Here is a 22,201-nt window from a genome sequence, read left to right on the forward strand (position 1 = left end):
TAGGTCATGTGAGAGAACCCACACTCATTGCTTTCCAATTTCCAGACTGGTTTACCTTCTAGAATGTAATCTATTAATAAATTCAGGTATACCTTCTTCTTAAAAATCTACTCCCTTCAGGGTGTAGTTGTTGTTAGGTAGCAAGAAACAGGGAGGGACAGGGGTTGTCCCTTTCCATACCTGGAGAACCAGGCAAGCCTCAGCCAGCCATAAAGACCTCTGGACATGTGCCGATTCAAACCTGAGCCAGGGGGGGTATACCTGGGTGGCCCAAACTAGGCCCAGCTGGGCTTAATTCAGCTGATGGGGTCAGCCAGTCTCGTGGACCATAAAAAGGCCTCGACTACCTGGACCGTGAGACCACCTCTCTCGTCTTCTCTCTCGCCCTTCCCATCAGCCTTGCCATGTCTCTCTGGCTACCACGTATGGGGCCACACAAGGCTGCCCATGTTAAGTGACTGTAAAACCTGAAACTTCTCCCGTCCTTTATAAAAACCCACTTCGATCACAAACCAGGCTTCGGCGTGAATTCTTTCTCCTGGGAAGCCAAGAACTGAAGTTGTTCCCACCGGAGAAACCTCACAGTTACTTGTTGGGCTTCAGTCCACGTGGTAGGCCGTTTGAAACCAACAACTCCTGGGCAGAAAGGCCAGGCTTCCTATTCCCGTCAGTCTTGGAAACCTACGGGGGTCACTGCACGTGCTGCACGTCAGGTGTGAGAGAGCAGCCCAATAGATAAGAGTTGACTTTTAAAAATTACCTATGGGCCAATCTACCTATGCCTTTCAGAAACAAGACCGTCACACCATGTGTCCCGAGAGAAGTTCGGATCGCTCGGCCTAAAAGTCCTCAGCAGTCTGGGTCTAGAGCGTCACTCAGACAGCTAGTCTTGAGAAGCTCGGGGCAAGCAGTATTTTCACAGACGGTGAGGCTGTTGCAGCCCGACTAGCTTCCTGACCGTCATCCTTGTAATTGCCTGACTTCCTCTGGACTAGGTCCTTCCTGCTGTGCCATTATGGAGCACGGTGACCAGTTGCTCTCGCCTTCCTTGTCCTTTTCACTCCTCCTTCTTACACAATCTCTCCCAAGGAAACACACTTGCACAATCGAAAACCTGATGCATAAGAAAGCTACTCAGAAAAAAAAGCTTCAGAGTCTCAAGGTGTGTGTCGATCACAAAGCAGGTGGCACTGGAACGATCCGAGAGGGCTGTGAAAGCCGATACCTACACTGTGGCCTAGCTGGCAGCCCACAGTACAGACATGTTTAACTTGGGGCAGGGGGAGGGGTACGCATTAGGCCAAGCAGGTTTTAGAATCTATGGTGCAGATGGTAGAATAGGCTTAACATGCATGTATTTGTATTTTCACAAAAAGTGGTCTGGCAGAGTCTGAATGTGGTTCTTTCTCTTGGTGTCGTTTATTTGGCGAGCGGCGGCTGGACCTGCCCACAGGCACACCGTGGCGGCACACGGGCGACCAGGCGCTAAGTCTCTCGTCGGTCACGAGAGCAGCGGCACCCCCACGGGGCGCTGTCTGTGGAGCATTGTTCTTCAGTGTGTCTTTTCGCACTAGTGCTATCTAAGGTGAATGCATGTTTGCTTCTGTTACCGCTGCACAGAGGCATTCTGACCGTGTGTGTGGGCTATGCAGCAGGCTCATGTCCTAAGTGTTCTCTCCCTTACAAAGGAGCACGGCAGGTGGGCAAGGCTAGTGCAGCGAAAAGACATCACAAGATAAGCCACACATACACACAACAGTCTTCACGGAAGTACGAAATGAACGGCAGATGCACAGCCTCTCCCCTATTACCGCTTTCATGTGTACTCTTGCTGCTAGATTTCTTCATCAGGACAACTTTGTATCTCAAGCAAATAAGGCAAGTGTGGTAGATAAGTAACATTTTTTTTTAAACTTCCTGGACAATGTTTACCCTCTCCCCACCCAATTATTAAAAGCGTATGGTAAATTAAAACAAAATAGATCTCTCTTTGCAGAAGAAGTAGTTAAAAATTTGGCTTCTTTATTGATCAGTGGTCATGTATTTGGCTTGAAACATATCCAATACAACAAAAGGTTCCAATTAACTAATTAAATGAACGAGTGATTTCTCCCAGCTCTCTAAATGCTCATGGTTGGTAGTACACAGCAGCCTTGCAAGTTAGTCTCACAGAAAATGTTGGTGTAAGAGGAACAGGGAAGATGTCACTTGCTTGTCATCACATAAGTATCACCCACAGCGACCTAACCAACACATTCTTGAAACAAAAAGGACAATCGCCTGTGACCAGCAGCACAGCCAGGTTTGGCAGGTGCTATTCGAAGTCTCTCATAGCCGTAAACTGGTCACAACTCAAAACGAGAAAGGGGCCTGAGTGCGAAGGCTGCCTGTGGTCCTTGCTACAAAATAGTTGCAGGTCTGATGGGAGCATCCAAAAAAAGAATGACAAGAATTAGTGGGTTCTGCTTGATTTCAAGAGAACTTCCCAGAAGGAGGTGGCGGGCCAAGAAATCCACCTGCCTGCTTGGTGGCAGCTCTCGAAGGGGCAAGGCCGAGAAGCTTCTGAATGTTCTGTGGAGAAAAAAAGAAGAGTTGGATCTTAACATGAGATATTGAGAAGTGTTTTAAGTAACTCTCGAACAAAGTGAACATAGAGTTAAAGTACCATTATGGCCTGAAATGGAATTATTATTATGTAATCTTTAAAGATTACTGTTGTTGTTCTTTAAAAGTCTAAAATGATAAAGCTTATTCATTAGTTAAAGCCTTCCTACCTAATGGGAACTTGGTCTACTAAATAGAGGAGCTGATTTCTTAAAGTGAAGAAATCATAAAAAGAAGTAGTCTTTTATCTTAACATGAAGTACCTAATTCATTGACCATTTCTTGGAGCCAGGCTTTTTTGTTTCCTGCGTACATCTTCTAGATGGAAAAAGTCTACGGCTTTCTGCTTCAGTTGCTTTAGTCAGAGAATGTACGAGGCTTGAAGAGAGGTAGAAGTCTAGAACCCTCTGAGATGTTTATCACTGCCCCCATCTTTTTCAGTTGTGTCACCCATGTCTAATTCAACAGTATTTCTTTTTGGAAACTATTTATAAGAAGTCTTTCTAAACCTAGTTAGTTCTCATAAAACAACTATTTTTACACATACATTTCATCAGTTAAGATACATTTGATACAATTTAAACAGATACAATAAGAAGCAAAGCCAGCCTACAAGGATAAAGATAAACACCGTGGGCTCTGAAAGGCACTGGCTCTGCTGGTGGGAGGCCGACTGAAGAGCAATCCTGAGCCAGCAGTGTGATGGGTAATCAATCGGTATGCTTTACAGGAGGGGGTTTGTGAGTCTGAAGAGATTAAGCAGAGAGCACTGGTTAAGAATCTGTATAGCATTTTAGGGATCATGTGATTCTTCCTGCTCAACTCCTTATTTTATATTTAAGGAAGTGAAACTTTGGAAAAGTAAGCCTACCTGTCCAAAATTGCAGGGCTAAATAAAGAATAAAGTTAGGATGAAAGCCATGCAGTTAAAAATTTTAATCTAAATCAACTGTTACATAGTCCTTTTCATGAAAATTTTGTTCTTCAGAACAAAATGTACCTTGTAGGAGGCAGGTTAACACATGTGCATGTAATCTTTACCAAGGATCTATTGTTACATAAAGCACAGATAAGACTCCCTGTCCCAGAGTTCTCCGAAGCACACACCCACCTCCCAGCCTCATTTTAAGAGGGGCATGAACCTGTATACTTCTGAGATAACACTTTGCCCGAATAGAATAAAATGGTAACTTCAGAATCTTTTCTATTTACCATATATTATATATACATATTGACTGCACAGTACTATAGCGTGTGCTTTAGTTAGGTGAAGAACATCAATAATTAGATCACGTATCCTCTCCTTAGTAAGGCTAGAGGACGAGCAGAAGGTGTCTTACTTATTATAAAAATAGCTCCCTCATATCCACTTCTGAAAATCCACTGCACAAAGCTTTAATAAGACCAACTGATCCATTATCACTACATTTCTAATCTAGTCAATCAATAAGTATTTGCTGAGCACCAATAACATAATTAGAACTATGTTAGGCATTACAAAAGGTTACTTTAAAGATAAAATTTGAAATAAGACATTACAGCATCAGCTGCCTATAAAAACATTTTTCCAGTTAAACATAGTACTAGTCTAGACAAAATAAACAAAGGATCCTTGCCCTGCAATTCAGAAGAGGCAAGGGTCAACTAAAGGAATCCTTATCCTTTTATAAATAAAGTACCACTATAAACACCTCTGATAGGCTTTAAATTACAGGTGACCTGTGATTTACAGAAGGCTACGGAAAGGAGAGTGATACAGAAAATATTTTGAAGAGCCAGGACACTAGAAGGCAGACTGCTGACAGTTTCACTAATTCCCAACACAGAAATGGCGACTATAGAGTGCAAGTCTCTGCTCTCCATGAGAAGAAATCCAACAGCAGCAACAAAAAGTGAGGCGCTTGGTAGGCAGGACCAGACGTCATGGAAACCTAAGCGGCTCTATAGCTTGTTTTCTCGTGGTTCTGGCCACTGCCTCTTTGGGGGACACTAAATGGATCGTTGGTGCATTACCCTTATGTAAGAATACAAACCCCTTGTGTCCCATCATTCAGTGAGATTCGTAAACAAACCCTAACATCTGATTAAAGCCCTATAGTCTTACTAATGAAGCACAGGGTCTTTTACTGATTTCTCTCCATGAAAATTCCCCGATTCTCTGTTAGTGAAAGCCTTTTCTTGTAATACACAGTAGGAACTGTGAACATTTACCAGACAGCAAAGAAGAGAAGGCCAGGGGTGGAGGGGTAGAGTGGGGGGGGACAAGGAATATTACACAGAGAATGAAACTAACGAGGTTACTGACACAAATCGCTAAACAGGAATATAATTTGCTGTGAAAATTTTAACTTTAAAACATTAATAAAATATTAAGGAAAATAAATACATAGGGATTAACTCTGGACGGAACCGGGAAAGGCCAAAGGCCACTATTTCCAACACAGATATAATAAGCAGCTTACATCTCTACAGACTTTAAAGTTCCCAAGTTAAGGTGCAGATAACTGTCCCCAAGTACCCCCATTTTAGAGAAGTGCGAGGCAGAGGTCACAAGTAAGGACGCAACTCAAGGTACTTTTTCTCTATTAAATCACCCCCTACAAGACCTTATCTGTAACGATCTCTACGAGTTTTGTCTTGAAGGTAAAGCATGGCCTATACATCACAACTGGGGTGCCCTAGTGACAGATTCCATGCTGACTTACTGAACACTAAACTCTGATGGACTGCTAACCGCAAGATCAGCAGTTCCAAACCACCAGCCTGTCAGCCGGAGGAAGACCTCCAGTGAAAGAGTTACATTACAGTCTCAGAAATGCACAGGGAGCCTTCTACCCTGCCATCGACGTCCTCCGAGGCCAAGTCGACTTCATGGCCGTGAGATCCACCACCCTTACAGAGATGATATGAGCATATGCCAATGAAAAATACAGATGTACTATTACGTCAATAAACAACGGTTGTATATTGTTTTCTTACCCCCTGCCTCCCTTGACATGTCAGCTTTCTGGAATGTTGCTAACTGGGGACTGTTAACGTAGTCAAGACTATTATGTGGGGACTATCACCAAGTGAAGAGCACAGCAGGACTGCCAAAAAACAGGAAACCGTCATAGTGGTTACGTTACTGACATCGTTTTAAGTGCTTAATACATATATTTTCACTTACAGCCTTACAACAACTCAATGAAGCAGGCAACATTAATGTCCAAATAAAAAAAATGAGCCCCGTCGGGTTGGGGGGCTGCCATCTGATCCGCAAGGAACAGTGTGAAAAGGCAGGTGTGAAGGGATGCCTGTGGGCGCGGACGTAACCATGTACAAGTGGTTGGACTGGTGCATGTTGTACTGGGTATGCTCTTAACAATGGCAATATAAAGTTTAAAATACAAATGAGAGCTCACTGAGGCACCCACTGCATGGCAGGTAACTTTTGCATATGAAGCAAAAGTTTGTGGGAAAATTCCATGATCTTTTAATTCCATTTTCCCACGAACTTTCTGAAGCGCCCTCATAGGATTTCCTTTATATTTTTTCAACAACCTCATCCGTTAAATTTGACCTGACTACCTTCCGGTAGCCTCTCAATTCTCTTCCTTGAGATCAATTTTTCAGGCCTTCTTAATTAGCAAGACTTTGTTCTGAAAAATATATTTTGTTAGTAGAACTCTTAATATGCTATGAAGATGACAGGGAAGAAAACTTATCAACACAAATGCAAACTGCGGGACGCTGTGGAAAGATTTTTAAAACAACTGTTTTGGATTTCTGAAGGGCCTGCCTAGGAGAGTACCTCTGAAGAGTGTATGTCAGAAGGGAAAAACAAAGGAGAAGCATTTTCCCGTAATCATGCCTTCTGTTGGCAAGACACCCAGACACTACAGGATTTGCGTCCTTTCCTCTTTTCTAAAGGGTAAGAACTGGTGTTCAAGAAAAGGAAGTTGTTGGTTGCTAACTGGATATTTTGGGAAGACCTAGGTCACTGGCAATCAACACATTCTGACACTTTTTTTTTAATCATTTCATTGGGGCTCATACAACAATGATCACAATCCATATACACATCCATTGTGTCCAGCACATTGGTACATTTGTTGCCATCGTAATTCTCAAAACATTTGCTTTCTACTTGAGCCCTTGGTATCAGCTCATTTTTAACCTCTCTCCCTTCCTCCCTCACCCTTGGTAATTTATAAACTATTATTATTTTGTCATATCTTAACCCGTCCGACATCTCCCTTCAACCACTTTTGTCACATTTTGTGACGTTTTATCCCTTACTTGTTCAGCCAAATTAACTCATCTATGGGAATCCTCAATTTGTTCTCTGTTCATTTCTTTGGCAACCAGCCTTCTATTCCAATTAATCACAATTTCTAATCAGATTCCCATAATACAATCTGTACTAGATCCACAAAGGTATTCATAAACTCTAATCACCTCAACAGCCTCCTTTCAAAATTCACAGAGCTGTCATTTTATCTGAATCTAGGAGGACGATGTAAGAGACTAAATATTTCTTGGGAAACTAGGACAACACAATCTGATATATCTGAAATGTTCTTGGCTTAGCAGTCAAAAAATTTAAGTTCGAGCTCTGGCAAACCAGGCAAGAAATCATAGGCAAGGTCATTTCATTTTACTAATCTCAACTTCTTTACTCTTTAAAAAAGGGGTGGTAGCTAGATTCCTACATGTCAAGGGACAGACTTTTTAAGGTAAAATTTTATTGAACGCGTTTTCCAGTCCAGTCTGTTGGGCTGTCTGAATAGGACAGGCTGGATGAACTATAACAACGGGACCGACAGTTCCGGGGGGACTTGGGGTGGAGGGGTAGGGGGGATAAGGAAGTGGTGTTAACAAACCCAGGGACAAGGGAAAAACATGGGACCCCAAATGGTAGAGAGGGGGGAGTGGCAGGTCTGGTGGGAAATGATCATGGGTAAGGTTGCTTAGAGAAGAGGTATACTCTAGCCCAGGTGGCGACGAAGCATGGTAGTAGGGCAGGAGGAAAGTCAAAGGAGATGGAGGAAAGAGCTAGGAGTCAAAGGGCATTCATGGAGGTCTAGACAAAGACATGTACAGGCAAATATATATAGGAGGATGGGGAAATAGATCTATGTGTCTATATTTATAGGTCAAGTATTAAGGTGGCAGAAGGACCTTGGGCCTCTACTCAAACACTCCCTCAATGCATGAATACTTTCTTTTATTAAATTGGAACTCTATGATGCTCACTCTCCCGACACAACGGCTGGAGCCAAAGTGGGTGAACAAGTAAATGTGGTGAAGAAAGCTGATGGTGCCCGGCTATCAAAAGAGATAGTGACTGGGGTCTTAAAGGCTTGAAGATAAACAAGCGGCCATCTAGCTCAGAAGCAACAAAGTCCACATGGAAGAACACACCAGCCTGTGTGATCGAGTGGTCCCGAAGGGATCAGTTACCAGGCATCAAAGAACAAAAAATCATATCATTGACTGCACACCTCCATGATAGGATCGCTGAAGACAAATGGGTGCATAAGCAAATGTGGTGAAGAAAGCTGATGGTGTCCGGCTATCAAAAGAGATAGTGTCTGGGGTCTTAAAGGCTTAAAGGTGAACAAGCAGCCATCTAGCTCAGAAGCAAAAAAACCCACATGGAAGAAGCACACCGGCCAGTGCGATCACGAGGTGCCAAGGTACAGGTATAAGGCATCATGCAAAAAAAAACTAAAACCGATATAAGTGTGTGTGTGTATGTATGTGTATATGAGTGTATATGTATATATGTATATATGTATATATGTATATATATACCATATGAAATGAAGGGGGAAGTGCAGAGTGGAGACCCAAGGCCCAAGTGTCAGCCAATGGAGATCACCTCATAGAGGGGTTTAGGAGAGGAGATGGGTTAATTAGGGTGCGAGGTAGTACCCATGAAGAACACAGCTTTCCCCCAGATCCTGGATGCTTCCTCCCCCCAACTACCATGATCCGAATTCTACCTTACAGGGCTGGATAGGACAGAGGCTGTACACTGGTACATATGAGGGATGGAGGTACAGGGAATCCAAGGTGGATGATACCTTCAGGACCAAGGGTGTGAGGGATGATGCTTGGAGAGTGGAGGGTGAGTGGGTTGGAAAGGGGGAACTGATTACAAGGATCCACATGTGACCTCTTCCCTGGGAGAGGGGCAGCTGAGAAGGGGGGAAGGGAGACTCCAGATAGGGCAAGATATGACAAAATAATGATGTATAAATTACCAAGGGCACATGAAGGAGGGGGGAAAGGGGAGGGAGGGGAAAAAAAGAGGACCTGATGCAAGGGGCATAAGTGGAGAGCAAATGCCTTGAGAATGATTGGGGCAGGGAATGTATGGATGTGCTTTATACAATTGATGTATGTATATGTATGGATTGTGATAAGAGTTGTATGAGCCCCAATAAATTGTTTAAAAAAATTTTTATTGAACGCTCAGGAAAACTCAGTACAAACAAAGATAACTGCTGGGTGTCCAATGGAAAGGGACCCAAAATCACCATATATTTAGTACCTCGATGCTCACCCCACAGTGACATGACTACTACTGGGCAGGGATCTGCACTTGGAAGAAATAATCCAAGTCCTTTCCTGCCACAAATCCACAAACTTAAACAGGGCACAATGGAATGGGAGAGCTAACTGTGTAGGCAACAACTCACGGGTTGAGGCTCAAGGTGGAAACGTACTCCTCAGACTCCATACCGACAGTGTCCAGAGTGCTGTGTCACTGGAAAAATTCGTCTTATACCCCAGGGAGATGATTGACAATGTTGTACTTTTTTGTTTCTACAGATTTTTTTCCATACCTTTAGATGTTTTGGCTTTTTTCTTCTTTTTTTTCGATTTGTTTGCTGGTTGGTTTGTTGCTGTTAATGGTGTACTTGGTATTATGGGGTTCTTGATTTTGTCATACTACGATTGCTAAAGTAAACCTGAGTCATACATATCTCATGGACATCCAGATGGATTCTGGGCTCCTACTTAACTCTAGCCCCAATCCAGGAAAAGTTAGTTCTGAAAACATGGCCCTGCTGGATATTCACCTTCAAGAAATGATCACTGAAGATAAGGGTGCTACAGCAAAATGTGGTGGAGAAAGCAGATGGTGCCAATAGGAATAGTGTCTGGGGTCTTAAAGGCTTGTATTTAAACAACCAGCCATCTAAGCGAGGAGTCCACCAAGTCCACATGGAAGAAGCACACTAGCCTGTGCGATCCAAAGATGACAATAACAAAATTCAAATATGGGGAGGGAAAAGTATCAGAGCTAAATTTATGAACACCCATTTGGTCGAAGGCTATGGAGAGAAGTGAGAACCCAAAACTCACCTGCAGAGTAGCGAGTCAGATTAAGCCACAGGCAAGGGTCTCCACCATCTTTACCATCAGACAGAGGTAGTGATAGTCTTGATTACACTGGATCAAACTTGAAACTTGGTCAGTTGACCTCCCTATTGATGCAACTTGAATTTGTTCTAGGTGCAAGTATCTCTTGCGTGTTCCATGACAAAAATTTCTTCCGTGGATTTTAAAATATTGATGGGTCTTTTCTTTCTAATTCACTATTATTTTTATATTATTATTTTATTCTTACCACTTTATTTCAATGGTTTTTTTTTTCATTGTTTGTTGGGTTTCTGAGTGTGTGAAGCACAGAAGGAGTGGATGCACAGAGACACTAACTGATGCGAGGGCTTATAGGGCGGTGGGGTGGGGTGGAGATAGGGAGTGTCAGGAGTAAACCACCAAGGTGGGAGTAGGGAGGAAGCACTCTGGTAGAACTGACTGTGATGACACACAACTCATTTTAAAGTTGATTTAACCATGGGGGGCAGAAATGTTCTGAAATTGATTGTGGTAGTAATTGTATAATTCTTGATATGATTGAACAATTTAACTACTGAATTGTATGATATGTGGATTAGGTGCCAATAAAACTGTAAAAAGAAAGAGAGAGAGAGAGGAGGGAAGGAGGGAGGGTGGGGAAGGAGGAAGGAAGGAAGGAAGGAGGGAAGGAAGGAAGGAAGGAAGGAAGGAGGGAGGGAGGGAGGGAGGGAAGGAAGGAAGGAGGAAGGAAGGAAGGAAGGAGGGAAGGAAGGAAGGAGGAAGGAAGGAAGGAAGGAGGGAAGGAAGGAAGGAGGAAGGAAGGGAGGAAGGAGGAAGGAAGGAAGGAGGAAGGAAGGAGGAAGGAAGGAAGGAAGGAAGGAGGAAGGAAGGAAGGAAGGAAGGAGGAAGGAAGGAAGGAGGGAAGGAAGGAAGGAAGGAGGAAGGAAGGAGGAAGGAAGGAAGGAGGGAGGGAAGGAAGGAGGGAAGGAGGAAGAAAGGAAGGAAGGAGGGAAGGAAAGAAGGAAGGAGGGAGGAAGGAAGGAGGAAGGGAGGAAGGAAGGAGGAAGGAAGGGAGGAAGGAGGAAGGAAGGAAGGAGGAAGGAAGGAGGAAGGAAGGAAGGAAGGAAGGAAGGAGGAAGGAAGGAAGGAAGGAAGGAGGAAGGAAGGAAGGAGGGAAGGAAGGAAGGAAGGAGGAAGGAAGGAGGAAGGAAGGAAGGAGGGAGGGAAGGAAGGAGGGAAGGAGGAAGAAAGGAAGGAAGGAGGGAAGGAAAGAAGGAAGGAGGGAGGAAGGAAGGAGGAAGGGAGGAAGGAAGGAGGAAGGAAGGAAGGAAGGAGGAAGAAAGGAAGGAAGGAGGGAAGGAAAGAAAGAAGGAAGGAAGGAGGGAGGAAGGAAGGAGGAAGGGAGGAAGGAAGGAAGGAAGGAAGGAAGGAAGGAAGGAAGGAAGGAAGGAAAGCCATGTTGAGCCCTTCTTTGCTTCTTCTCTCCACCCGAGACACCATCGCCCTCCGTGTCGCCAGCATTCTAGGTTGGGACTACACTGTTACAAATCATCGAGACCAGGAAAGCAGGAAAGGTGGCTGAGCACACCAAATCTACCGGGGGGTTATGCTACTTATTGTGAGGGACTGAATGGATATTTCTTGTCCAGAGGTCTCTTTGTACTCAAAGTATTTTCTGCCAGGTTAAGAAACAATCTCTCTTTTAACATTCAAAATTTCTCTCTAAACCATATTTTTCAAGTGAAAATTCCCCTATATCTCTTCTTGTTCAGTCAGTGTTTTAGAGGATTCATTTTCAGAAAATTTTGAATTTTGGTTAGGTCCAAGAATACAGGATTTTAAAATATATTTAGATTTCAAAATGGAGGGCAGAATTCAGCCAGCACCATGTGGAGGGTCCAAACCACAGAATGAAACTGAAGTTTCCCTGGCTTGAGTTCTCTCGTTTCTGATGTTCTTCCTTGTGGGTTGTCTAATTCCAGGTCCTGGCACAATTCATTACAATATTCGGCTCTGTCTTCTCCAGCTGCCCTTCGAAATTTTCTCTTCAGCTCTTTGACTTCTTCCTTTCTTCCATTTTCCTTAGCTACTCTATGATTAAGAGCAAGTTTCAGAGTTTCTTCTGGCATCTACTTTTATCTTTTCTTTCCTATCTTTTTAATGACCGTTTACTTTCCTAATGACTGATGTTTTTACTTCCTCCCACAGCTCACAGCATTAGTGTTTAATGTGTCACATCTGTTCTTGAGATGTTCTCAAAATTCCATTGGGATAGACTCAGGCTTGTACTTTGGCTCTCCTGGAATTGTTTTAATGTTCTTCATCTTTAACCTGAACTTACATGTATGAGCAATTGACAGTCAGCCCCTGGCCTGGTTTTGGTTGTCGATATTGAGTTACTCCAGCATATTTGCCCACAGATGTAGCCAATTTCATTTCTGTGTATTCCATGTGGAGAAATCAACATGTGTAGACACTTTCTGTGTTGTTGAAAAAGTATTTGCTATTAACAAGTAGTTGGTTCTGCATGTGATCTTCAGCTTCATTTCTATTGCCAAGTCTATATTTTCCAAGTATTGTCTCTTTCTCTTTGTTTCCAACTTTTGCATTCCAATAGCCAGTAATTATCAGTGCATCTTGGTTGCATAAGTGATCAATTTCTGACTGCAGTTGTTGGCAGAATTCTTCAATTCCTTCATTGGCTGCATTTGAACAGTAGTTTTATTGGTTGGATTTCCTTGATGGAAAATAGAATCATCACAAACAGCATTGTACTTCATGACTGATTTGTCCAAATCTCTGGCTGACCCTTAATCTGTGCATAAATTTACACATGAGCCCATCTCCAAATAGCTTAGCTAATACTAAAATAACAGATTTTATTATTATGTTGTGATGCCTACCACAAGAGAGACAGAGTTCCGAGTTTGAGCCCAGTCAAGTTAATTGCTTGCTTATTAAAATATAAAAACCCAAATAAACAATCTTCAAACCATAGACTCAGAGACTCTCCAACCTATCACTTACAACATCCAGGATACAATTCAAAATTACTAAATTTACTGAGAAACAGAAAAAAATGACTCATTCTTAGAACAGGCAGCAGATAGAAACCGACCCTGAGGTGAGGCAAATGTTAGAATTGGCAGATAAGACTTTTAAAGCACCTAAAAAAGTATATGAGAAAAAAATGGTCATAATAATTGAGTAATTAGAAAATCTCAGCAGGAAAAAAACATAAAAATCAAAATTCTAGACTTAGGAATACCATATTTGGAATAAAAATAAAAGTTTGTTGAATAGGCTAAGGATTCACATAGATTCAAGTTCACAGAGAATTTAGTTAACATGGAGATAGATCAATAGTATTTATCCAATCTAAATACTGGGTAGCAAATAACTTAATGTGGTTCTTCAACCATAATCTCAGTAGTTCACACCAAATGACCTTTTCCTGAAGGGTCTGTGTAAGAGAAGGTTCAGGAGCGGGGGTGTTGATACTGATAGGATTCCATTGTTGTGTTTGTTAACAGGATTCACACTGATTGGCATCCTGCTGGGTATAAAAGGAACCATCAAGAACACAGGGTAGAGTGGGTCCTCTGGACCCTGAGCTCCCTCTCTGCTCCATGACAGTGTTGACATCAGAGGAGAGGCAAAGACTCAACAGAAACAGGAGCCAGGGCAAGAGAGAGAACAATGGGCTTCCCAGCCCAGAGAGCAAGCAAATCAGAGTGTGTTTTGCTAGAGGCTGGCATGTGGAGTGGAGTGCCTTTGAACACTTAATGCACGGGTGGTATGGGCTGAGGGGAATGACTGGGTTTGCTGGCCCAAGTACTGGAGCTGTGAGCCTTTGGGTTGAACTTTACAGAGAAGTTACATGCCCTTTAGGCATTTATTAGCAACCCTAAAATAATTGTTAACATTTCCTCATTGAACAAATCTATCCTAAGCAATTCCACCTGAATTGGAACCTGTTAGCTTCCATAAAAACCCTATAACCAAGAGCACTGTCTGGGAGTTGTGTGTGGCCACTGCAATGCATTATAATTACAGAACTGCGCTGACAAGTAGAGTGCTGCGAGGCAGAGCAAACAAAGGTGGAGAAGGTTCTGAGAGGCTGAAGAATGGAGAGGAAAAAAAGATTGAAAACTAATAGATTCCATATTCTGATAGATAGTATCAAAAGTAACATAAGACGTGGGAGGCTTCAAAAAGTCCATGAAGAAATAAAATGGAACAGTAATGGAATTCTTACATGAACTTACTGAAGGCCCCTGGCAATTAAGGAGCCTGCATGTTGCTGTTGGTTGTGCACTGATTGGACTGCTAACAGCGAGGTTGGTGATATAAAGCTACCAGTTGCTCTGTGGAGAACCATGAGGCTGTCTGCTCCTGTAAGGAACAGCAGTCTTGGAAACCCTGTAAAGGATGTCTTTCTGAGGCAGGCGCATCTCGATGGCAGTGGGTTTGATTTGTTTTGTTTTGTGTGGGCGGGAGGGTGACATGTAAGTGAAGCTCCAAAAGAAGAGAAGGAAAAAAAATTAAAGAAAGAATAGCTGGGGGAAAAAAAGAATAGCTGAAAATATCTCCAATTAAATGAAAATCACTAATTTTAAGCAGGATAAATTAAATAAACAAGCACATGCATGAACAAACAGAAACCGTGAGCATATCATAGTTAAACTACAGGGAACCACGCTGGAAGAGAAAATCTGAAAGCCGCCAGATAAAATGACACATTACCTACAGAGGTACAGATAGGAAACATGTCTCATTAGGAACAATGAAGTCCACAAGTGAGGAGTCAACTAAATCCACATGGAAGAAGCACACCACTTGTGTGACCCAAAGACAGTAGCAAAATTCAATTATGACAAAGGGGAAAGTATCAGAGCCTAAACTGTGAACACCCAATTTGTAGAAGGCTGTGCAGGACAGTGGGAGCACAAAGCCATCTACAGAGAACCTAAACTGATGACGCTGGGGGCAGAGCCCCACAGTTTTCTTCCAGGTTCCAGTATTACTTGCCTGTCCCATGACAAACATTTCTTCCCTGACCTCTTAAATATACACAGTAGTCTTTTTTTACCCACGATTTGTATTTTTATGTCTGTACTATTATTATTTTTATCCTTAACCCTTTATTTTTTCTGTTTTTGTTGGGCTTTCCAGTTTGCTGAACTCCAAAGTAGTGGTACGGGCATGGAGACAATGACTGATGCAAGGGTTGATAGAGGGGAGGAGTGGGGGCAGGAGATCAGGAGAGTGAGGGGGTTGGGGGAGTAAACAATGTATGTGGAAGTAGGGAGGGAGCGTTCTTTAGAACTGATTACACAACTCAATTTTAAAATGATTTAACCATGGGGGTGGGGATGTTTTAAAACTGATTGTGGTAATGACTCAACAACTTTTTTTGTCATGATTGAACTACTGAATTGTGTGATATGTGGATTAAATTCCAATTAAACTTAAAAAAAAAACAAAGAAACAATGGGAGTCCCAAAAAGAGTAGAAAGACATTGTAAAATGTTATTATTTGCTACCTAGTACATTCTGACTCGTGGTTACTTCACGGGGGCACAGAACTGCTCCATAGGGTTTTGTGAACTTTCAGAACCAGGCCTGCAGTGTATTGCTTAAGCATTTATGCCACTAGGGAGTCCTAAAAATGCCCCAAATAAAGAAATAGTCGAGGATTCTATACCCAAATAAACCTGTCTTTCAAGAATGAAGGTGAAATACACCTTAGATAAAGATGAAAAGAATTACTAGCAGACTTGTACTATAAGCCATTTAAAAGATGATGTAATTCTACACTGTGCAGCAGAAACATGAAGGCAATCCCCCACAATGGCATGCTGGGCTCCCAGTTACATCACAGTAACTCCGGTCAGCGGTCGATTTTGAGTGCACTGGTTCCTGTCACCATTTTTTACCCATGTGCTTCCTGTGGCAAGAACATTCTGACAGAACTGGTAAACTACGAAGGGGTACCCAAAAATCCGGAATTTTTTTCAAAGCTATGTATTTAAATTATCTTTTAAAAACAACCATATCACCTTCAATGTGCTCTCCATTACACTTAATACATTTGTCAAATCTGCGAGTCCATTCTTAGAAACACTTTTCAAACTCAGCTGTTTGGATGGCTGACAGCACCTCCCCCATATTTTTTCTTCACCTCTTCTACATAGTACAATTGCTGTCCTTTCATTTCCCTCTGCATTGGCAGAAACAAAAAGAAGTCATATGGAGCAAGGTCAGGTAAGTAAGGTGCATGGGGCAAGAGAGGTATGCTGTTTTTTGGCCCAAAACTGGTGCACTGACAAGGCTGTGTGAGCAGGTACATTGTTATGGTGGCAAAACCAGTGCCCCATCTGCCACAAATCAGGTCTTTTTTGTCTCACACCCTTACACAATCATTTCGGAACCTCTAAATAGAAAGCATGACAGAGAAAGGGGGAATGGCAATTATCATTTAAACACTCCCTTCGCCCCATCCCCCACCCCCAGATAACAAAGGACAGAAACATGGGTAAAGGGTGGGAGTGGATGGTGTAAGATATGAAAATAATTTATAATTTATCAAGGGCTCATGAGGGTGGGTGGGGGGAACAGAGGGGGAAAATGAGCTGACAACAAGGGCTCAAGTAGAAAGAAAATGTTTTCAAAAGGATGAAGGCAACATATGCACAAAGGTGTTTGATACAACTGATGTATGAATTGTTATAAGAGCTGAAAAATGATTTTTTTAAAGAAAGCTAGATTAACACTCTGACCTCATGGAATGCACTCCAAATGCACCATCTGCCTCACGTCAAAAAAACAAATGAGAATCATTTGGACCTTTGATTTCACTTAGCAAGCTTATTTTAGACAAGGTGACGATGGCGTCTTCCATGGTCTTGACTGATGTTTGCTTTCAGGATCATAAAAATAGCGCCATGACATGGGAAAAAATTATAAATTATCTAGGGTTCATGAGGGAGGGAGGGGGGAAGTGAGCTGATATCAAGGGCTCAGGTAGAAAGAAAATGCTTTGAAAATGCTGATGGCAACATATGTACAAATGTGCTTGACACAATGGATATATGTATGGATTGTAATAAGAGCTGTACAAGCCCCAATAATATGATTTAAATAAAAATTTAAATATAGCACCATATCTGGTCACCTTGAAAACAAGTCTGGGTAGTTTCAGAGCTGTCTTTTTAAACACAACATTTTCCCACTCAATGCTCTTTTTCCTGGTCAGTCAGAACCTGAGCACAAATTTCACAGCAACCCTTCTCCTTCCCAAATCTTCAGTTAAAATTCACTGAACTGACCTCCAAGATCATCCAGATAACTTCCCCATCTCTTCACTGGTCATCATTGTTGGTCTTCAAGCACAAATGCCTGAATTTTGTTAACATTTTCATCTCTTCTGGAAGCTGATGGATGTCTAGAACGAGGTTTCTTATCAACATTTCACCCCTTAAAAAAATCATTTTATTGGGGGCTCATGCAACCCGTAACACAATCCATACATACATCCATTGTGCCAAGCACGTTTGTTGCCCTCATCATTCTCAAAACATTTGCTTTCTACTTGAGCCTTTGAAATCAGCTCCTCATTGTCTCCCCTCTGTCCCCGCTCCCCCTTCCCTCATGAACCCTTGATAATTTATAAATTATTATTATTTTGTCATCTTACACTGTCCGATGTCTCCCTTCACCCACTTTTCTGTTGTCCATCCCCCAGGGAGGAGGTTATATATATCTTTGTAATCGGTTTCCCCTTTCCCCCCACTCTCTCTCAACCCTCCCTATATCGCCACTCTCAGCACTGGTCTCCTGAAAGGATATCTATCCTGGATACCCGGTGTTTCCAGTTCCTATCTGTACCAGTGTACATCCTCTGGTCTAGCCAGATTTGTAAGGTAGAATTGGGATCATGATAGTGGGGGCAGGGGGAGGAAGCATTAGGAAGGAACTAGAGGAAAGCTGTATGTTTCATCATTGCTACCCTGCACCCTGACTGACTCATCTCCTCCCTGAGACCCTTCTGTAAGGGGATGTCCAGTTTCCTAGAGATGGGTCTTGGGTCCCCAATCTATACTCCCCCTCATTCACAATTATTTAATTTTTTGTTCTTTGATGCCTGATAGCTGATCCCTTTGGCACCTCGTGATCACACGAGCTGGTGTGCTTCTTCCATGTTGGCTTTGTTGCTTCTCAGCTAGATGGCCACTTGTTTACCTTCAAGTCTTTTGCAGGGGTCCTCGAATTTTTTAAACAGGGGGCCAGTTCACTGTCCCTCAAACCCGTTGTAGGGCCAAACTATAGTTTTTTTTAAAAGATGAACAAATTCCTATGCATACTGCGCATATCCTATTTTGAAGTAAAAAAACAGGGCAAAAATACCTGGCGGGCCAGATAAATGTTCTTGGCAGGCCACATGTGGCCCGCGGGCCATAGTTTGAAGATGTCTGGCCTAGACGCTGTATCTTTTGATAGCCAGGCTCCATCAGTTTTCTTCAGCACATTTGCTTATGCATCCGTTTTGTCTTCAGCAATTGTGTCAGGAAGGTGAGCATCATGGAATACCAGTTTAATAAAACAAAATATTCTTGCATTGAAGGAGTACTTGAATGGAGGCCCAATGTCCATCTGCTACCTTAATACTAAACCTATACATATATGCACATAGATTTGTTTTCCCATCCTCATAAATATATTTACTTACGTACATGCCTTTAGTTACACCTCTATAAATGCCCTTTGCCTCCTAGTTCTTTCCTTTATTTCGTTTTACTTTTCTCTTGTCCCACTATCATGCTCAGCTGTCATTTATTTGGGTTTCAGTAATTCCTCTCGGTTACATTACCCTTGGTCACTCCCTACCACGCCTACTACGCCCTCCTCACCACTGATTTGGATCACTTATTGTTCCCTTGTCCCTGGGTTTGTTAACACCACTTCCTTACCTACCACCTCCCCTTCTCCCATGCCCCCCCGGAACCGTTGGTCCCATTGTTTTCTCCTCGGTTGTTCATCCAGCCTATGTTATTTCAGACAGAGCTGCAGAGATAATAACATGCACAAACACAAGACACAGTAAAGCAAAACAACAAAAAAGAAAAGAACAAAAACCAATGACAGAAAAAAAAAGCCTGTAGTTAGTTCAAGGACTGTTTGTTGGCCTTTAGGAGTGTTTTCCATTCTGGTTGCGTCTGTTGGAGTGCCAAGCCCTGGCCCCAAAGTCTATTTTTGGTATTCCCTGGGTACTTCGTTGCTCTGTTCCCCTTGCTATTCTGTTGCACACTGTTAGTGTTTTGCCTTGATGTGGTGGGGTCAGATCAGGTACAATTCTCACACTGTGGCTCCAGTGTTGTTCCCTGTAGGGCTATGGGTCAGTGAGGGCTGGTCATACGATCCTCTCTGTAGACTGGCTGCTGTGAATGGGGATATCATCCTCAAGGCTTGGTGGGCCAGGATGTGCTCCACTCTCTCTTCCTCCCCCTTCATTTGCTCCCATGTGCTCTGATCAGACATGTCCCTGACCCTGAGCTGCAGCTTCAGTGCTGTCCTCTGAAGTGAATTCTTCTGGGGGGAGGGGCAGCTGTCCACGTAGTTGGAATTGGGGCCGCCCCCTCAGACCTCTCCAGACATTTCACCTTTGTTGAAATGAGAAAACCATTTAGACACTTGTGTTTTTCCTATAGTGCTGTCCTTGTAAACTGTGTTCAACATGACAACAGTTTCTGCGGTATTTTTCTCAAGCAGGAAACAAAATTTCACAGCTGCACACTATTCTCTTAAATCAGCCATCACAAAAAAAACCCAAAAAAACCCAACAAGGTTCAAGTGAGACTGCTTTCATGAAAGAATTCACTGTGACGAGACAACCTTCCCAGGGATGTCACTGGGTGCACTAACTCAGGGCAAGCTACTCCATGCTTGCCCACTGGTGGTGGGAGGTGGAGTTGGTAGTCCTTCATATTACACACTTCAATTGAACTTTTTCTATAAAATCTTAGTTCCACAGAACTAGCAGTTCCTATGTCTACTAAGACTTCCACAGTGTGGCAGGTTGCCAACTTGCCTGGGTCAGCTTCTCAGTAGTTTGGCAGTTAAGACTTAGTAATACATCCATGATGTGATCTAATCCCCATGGGATCTGCTATAGTCAGCCAATCAGTTACCTAAGATTAGGGTGAGATGCAACATCCTTACTCAGATCAGTCTTGATTCAGTCAATTGAAAGGAAATTTCCCTGGGGGCGTGGCTGGCTTCCACTGTAAGTGGATGCTGTGAAAAAACTTTTGTGCTAGCTCTGGATCCTTATTTGCCTCATTGCCCTCTGGTTCTTGGACTTGAGCCAACAGCCTGCTCATCTTGGAAGCCATCACTGACCTGCCACCTTGGATTCATTTGACTTTGCACCCACTAGCCCGTCATCTTCCTGATAATTCCGTGCCCGTCTGCCTCTGTAGCTACCAGAGTCAGGAGAAGGATCTAGCCCAGGGGACCTCAAATGACGGCCCGCAGGCCACGTGGCCCACCGAGGATATTTATCCAGGCTGCCAGGTGTTTTTGCCCCATTTGTTTTTTATTTCAAAATAAGATATGTGTGGCATGCATAGGAATTTATTCATAGTTTTTTAAAAAAACTAGTCCGGCCCTCCAACGGGTCTGAGGGACAGTGAACTGGCCCCCTGTTTAAAAAGTTTGAGGACTCCAATCTAGCCTAACATCTAACCCATGGACTCAGAACTTCCTTACATCTACAACTGTATGAGCCAGTTCCTTGCTAAAAATTGTTTCATATATATATATATATGCTTCATTGGTTTTATTTCTCTAGAAAACTCAGGCTAATACACAACATGGTTTGCATTTGTTTTTAGCTCTTGCATTATTTTCTCACACACACACACACACACACACACACACGCGCGCGCGCGCGCACACGCACACACAATGCCAGTGGGTCTATCTTCATAGCTTTGCATTCTCAGCATTAGGAATCCCCCCAGATATCTGAAAGGTTGCCAGTATGAGTCACCTGCCGAGGAAGCATGGCTAACTTCTGAAAAGAAACAAGCCATTGGAAACTATGGAGCCCAGTTCTACTCCGGCATTCATTCAATAGATTGCCATCAGCTGGAATCTGCTGGATGGCAACTGGCTTAATTTTCAGCATCAGTAAAAGAATTCCAGGCATCACATAAAGCCTGGACTCAAGAATCCTTAGCAATGACAATGTGTTTACAGGAACAATCCAGTGACATTCATCGATGTGTAAGGGTGTTTTACTCAAGATGTAATCATATATTAAGAAGACATCTCAGCCCAGTCCAGCTCAAGTCCTTTAAGTCTGATGTTAGTCATAAGTCCCTCTTCAGACTCATGTAGTTGCAAGTGATGTCACAGAAAGGTGATACAGAGGCAGAGCTGAGTGGATCCAAGGTTGGTGAAAACCTGGCAGGGTGCCGGCAGCTCTCAGGGATGGGCAGCCCACATGGGCCCACCTCTTAAGGCAGGCAGAGTGCTAATAGACAGGAAGGTGGAGGGGCAGGGAGGCAGGCAGTTCTTAGAGTCTCTTGCTCTCACACAAAACACCACACACCCAAGGAGATGTCACCAAGCTATCATTGAATTGACAGTTTTAACTCCACCCCTGGCCATGACTGTCTCACTCGAAACTCACTGTCACCCAGGTGATGCCAACTCAGAGCAACCCCGTAGAACTGCCCCTGTGTCTGAAATGTGAATGTTTCCACTTTGGGCAGGCGTCGAAAGCCCCATCTTTCTCCCAGACTGTACCATTTTGAGGGAATCTGCTCATCTTTCTCCGATGGAGGGCCTGGGGTTTCAAACTGCTGACCTTTCAGATTGCAGACCCACATGTAACCACGACACTAAGTGACATAAAATCATCCAGTTACCACAGACAAGGAACATTAAAATGACAAACCCGGGCACTGAAACACTTCACAAGGAGATCAGGTTATGATGATGCCCAAATAACCTGTTCTCAATGTGAAGATCACTGTCTGTACCATGTGCTCTAATTGATTTCAAAACATACCACAAATGAATGTAATTGTAGAGAAATGATACTAACAGTAATTAAGGGCTAAATTTCTAAATGATATAAATTAACGAGACTGAGGAGATAGCAAGTATCTGGTATCTATCATTTGGAGGACTTTGAGACATGCTGACACCAACATAATTATGAGATATTTTG

General features: G+C 43.0%; 1 protein-coding gene across 1 annotated transcript in view; it reads right to left on the reverse strand.

The window, feature by feature from the left end:
* Window positions 1-1,985: 1,985 nt before the first annotated feature.
* The window catches only part of TMCO1 (transmembrane and coiled-coil domains 1), a 61,994-nt gene continuing 41,778 nt past the window's right edge, over window positions 1,986-22,201 (reverse strand). Inside the window, exon 7 of the mRNA XM_075564338.1 lies at window positions 1,986-2,571. Within this exon, the coding sequence (XP_075420453.1) occupies window positions 2,473-2,571 (99 nt within the window). The 3' untranslated portion in view covers window positions 1,986-2,472. The remainder of the gene's footprint in view (window positions 2,572-22,201) is intronic.

The sequence above is a fragment of the Tenrec ecaudatus genome, chromosome 1 (assembly GCF_050624435.1).
Source record: "Tenrec ecaudatus isolate mTenEca1 chromosome 1, mTenEca1.hap1, whole genome shotgun sequence".
Taxonomy (NCBI): Eukaryota; Metazoa; Chordata; class Mammalia; order Afrosoricida; family Tenrecidae; genus Tenrec; species Tenrec ecaudatus.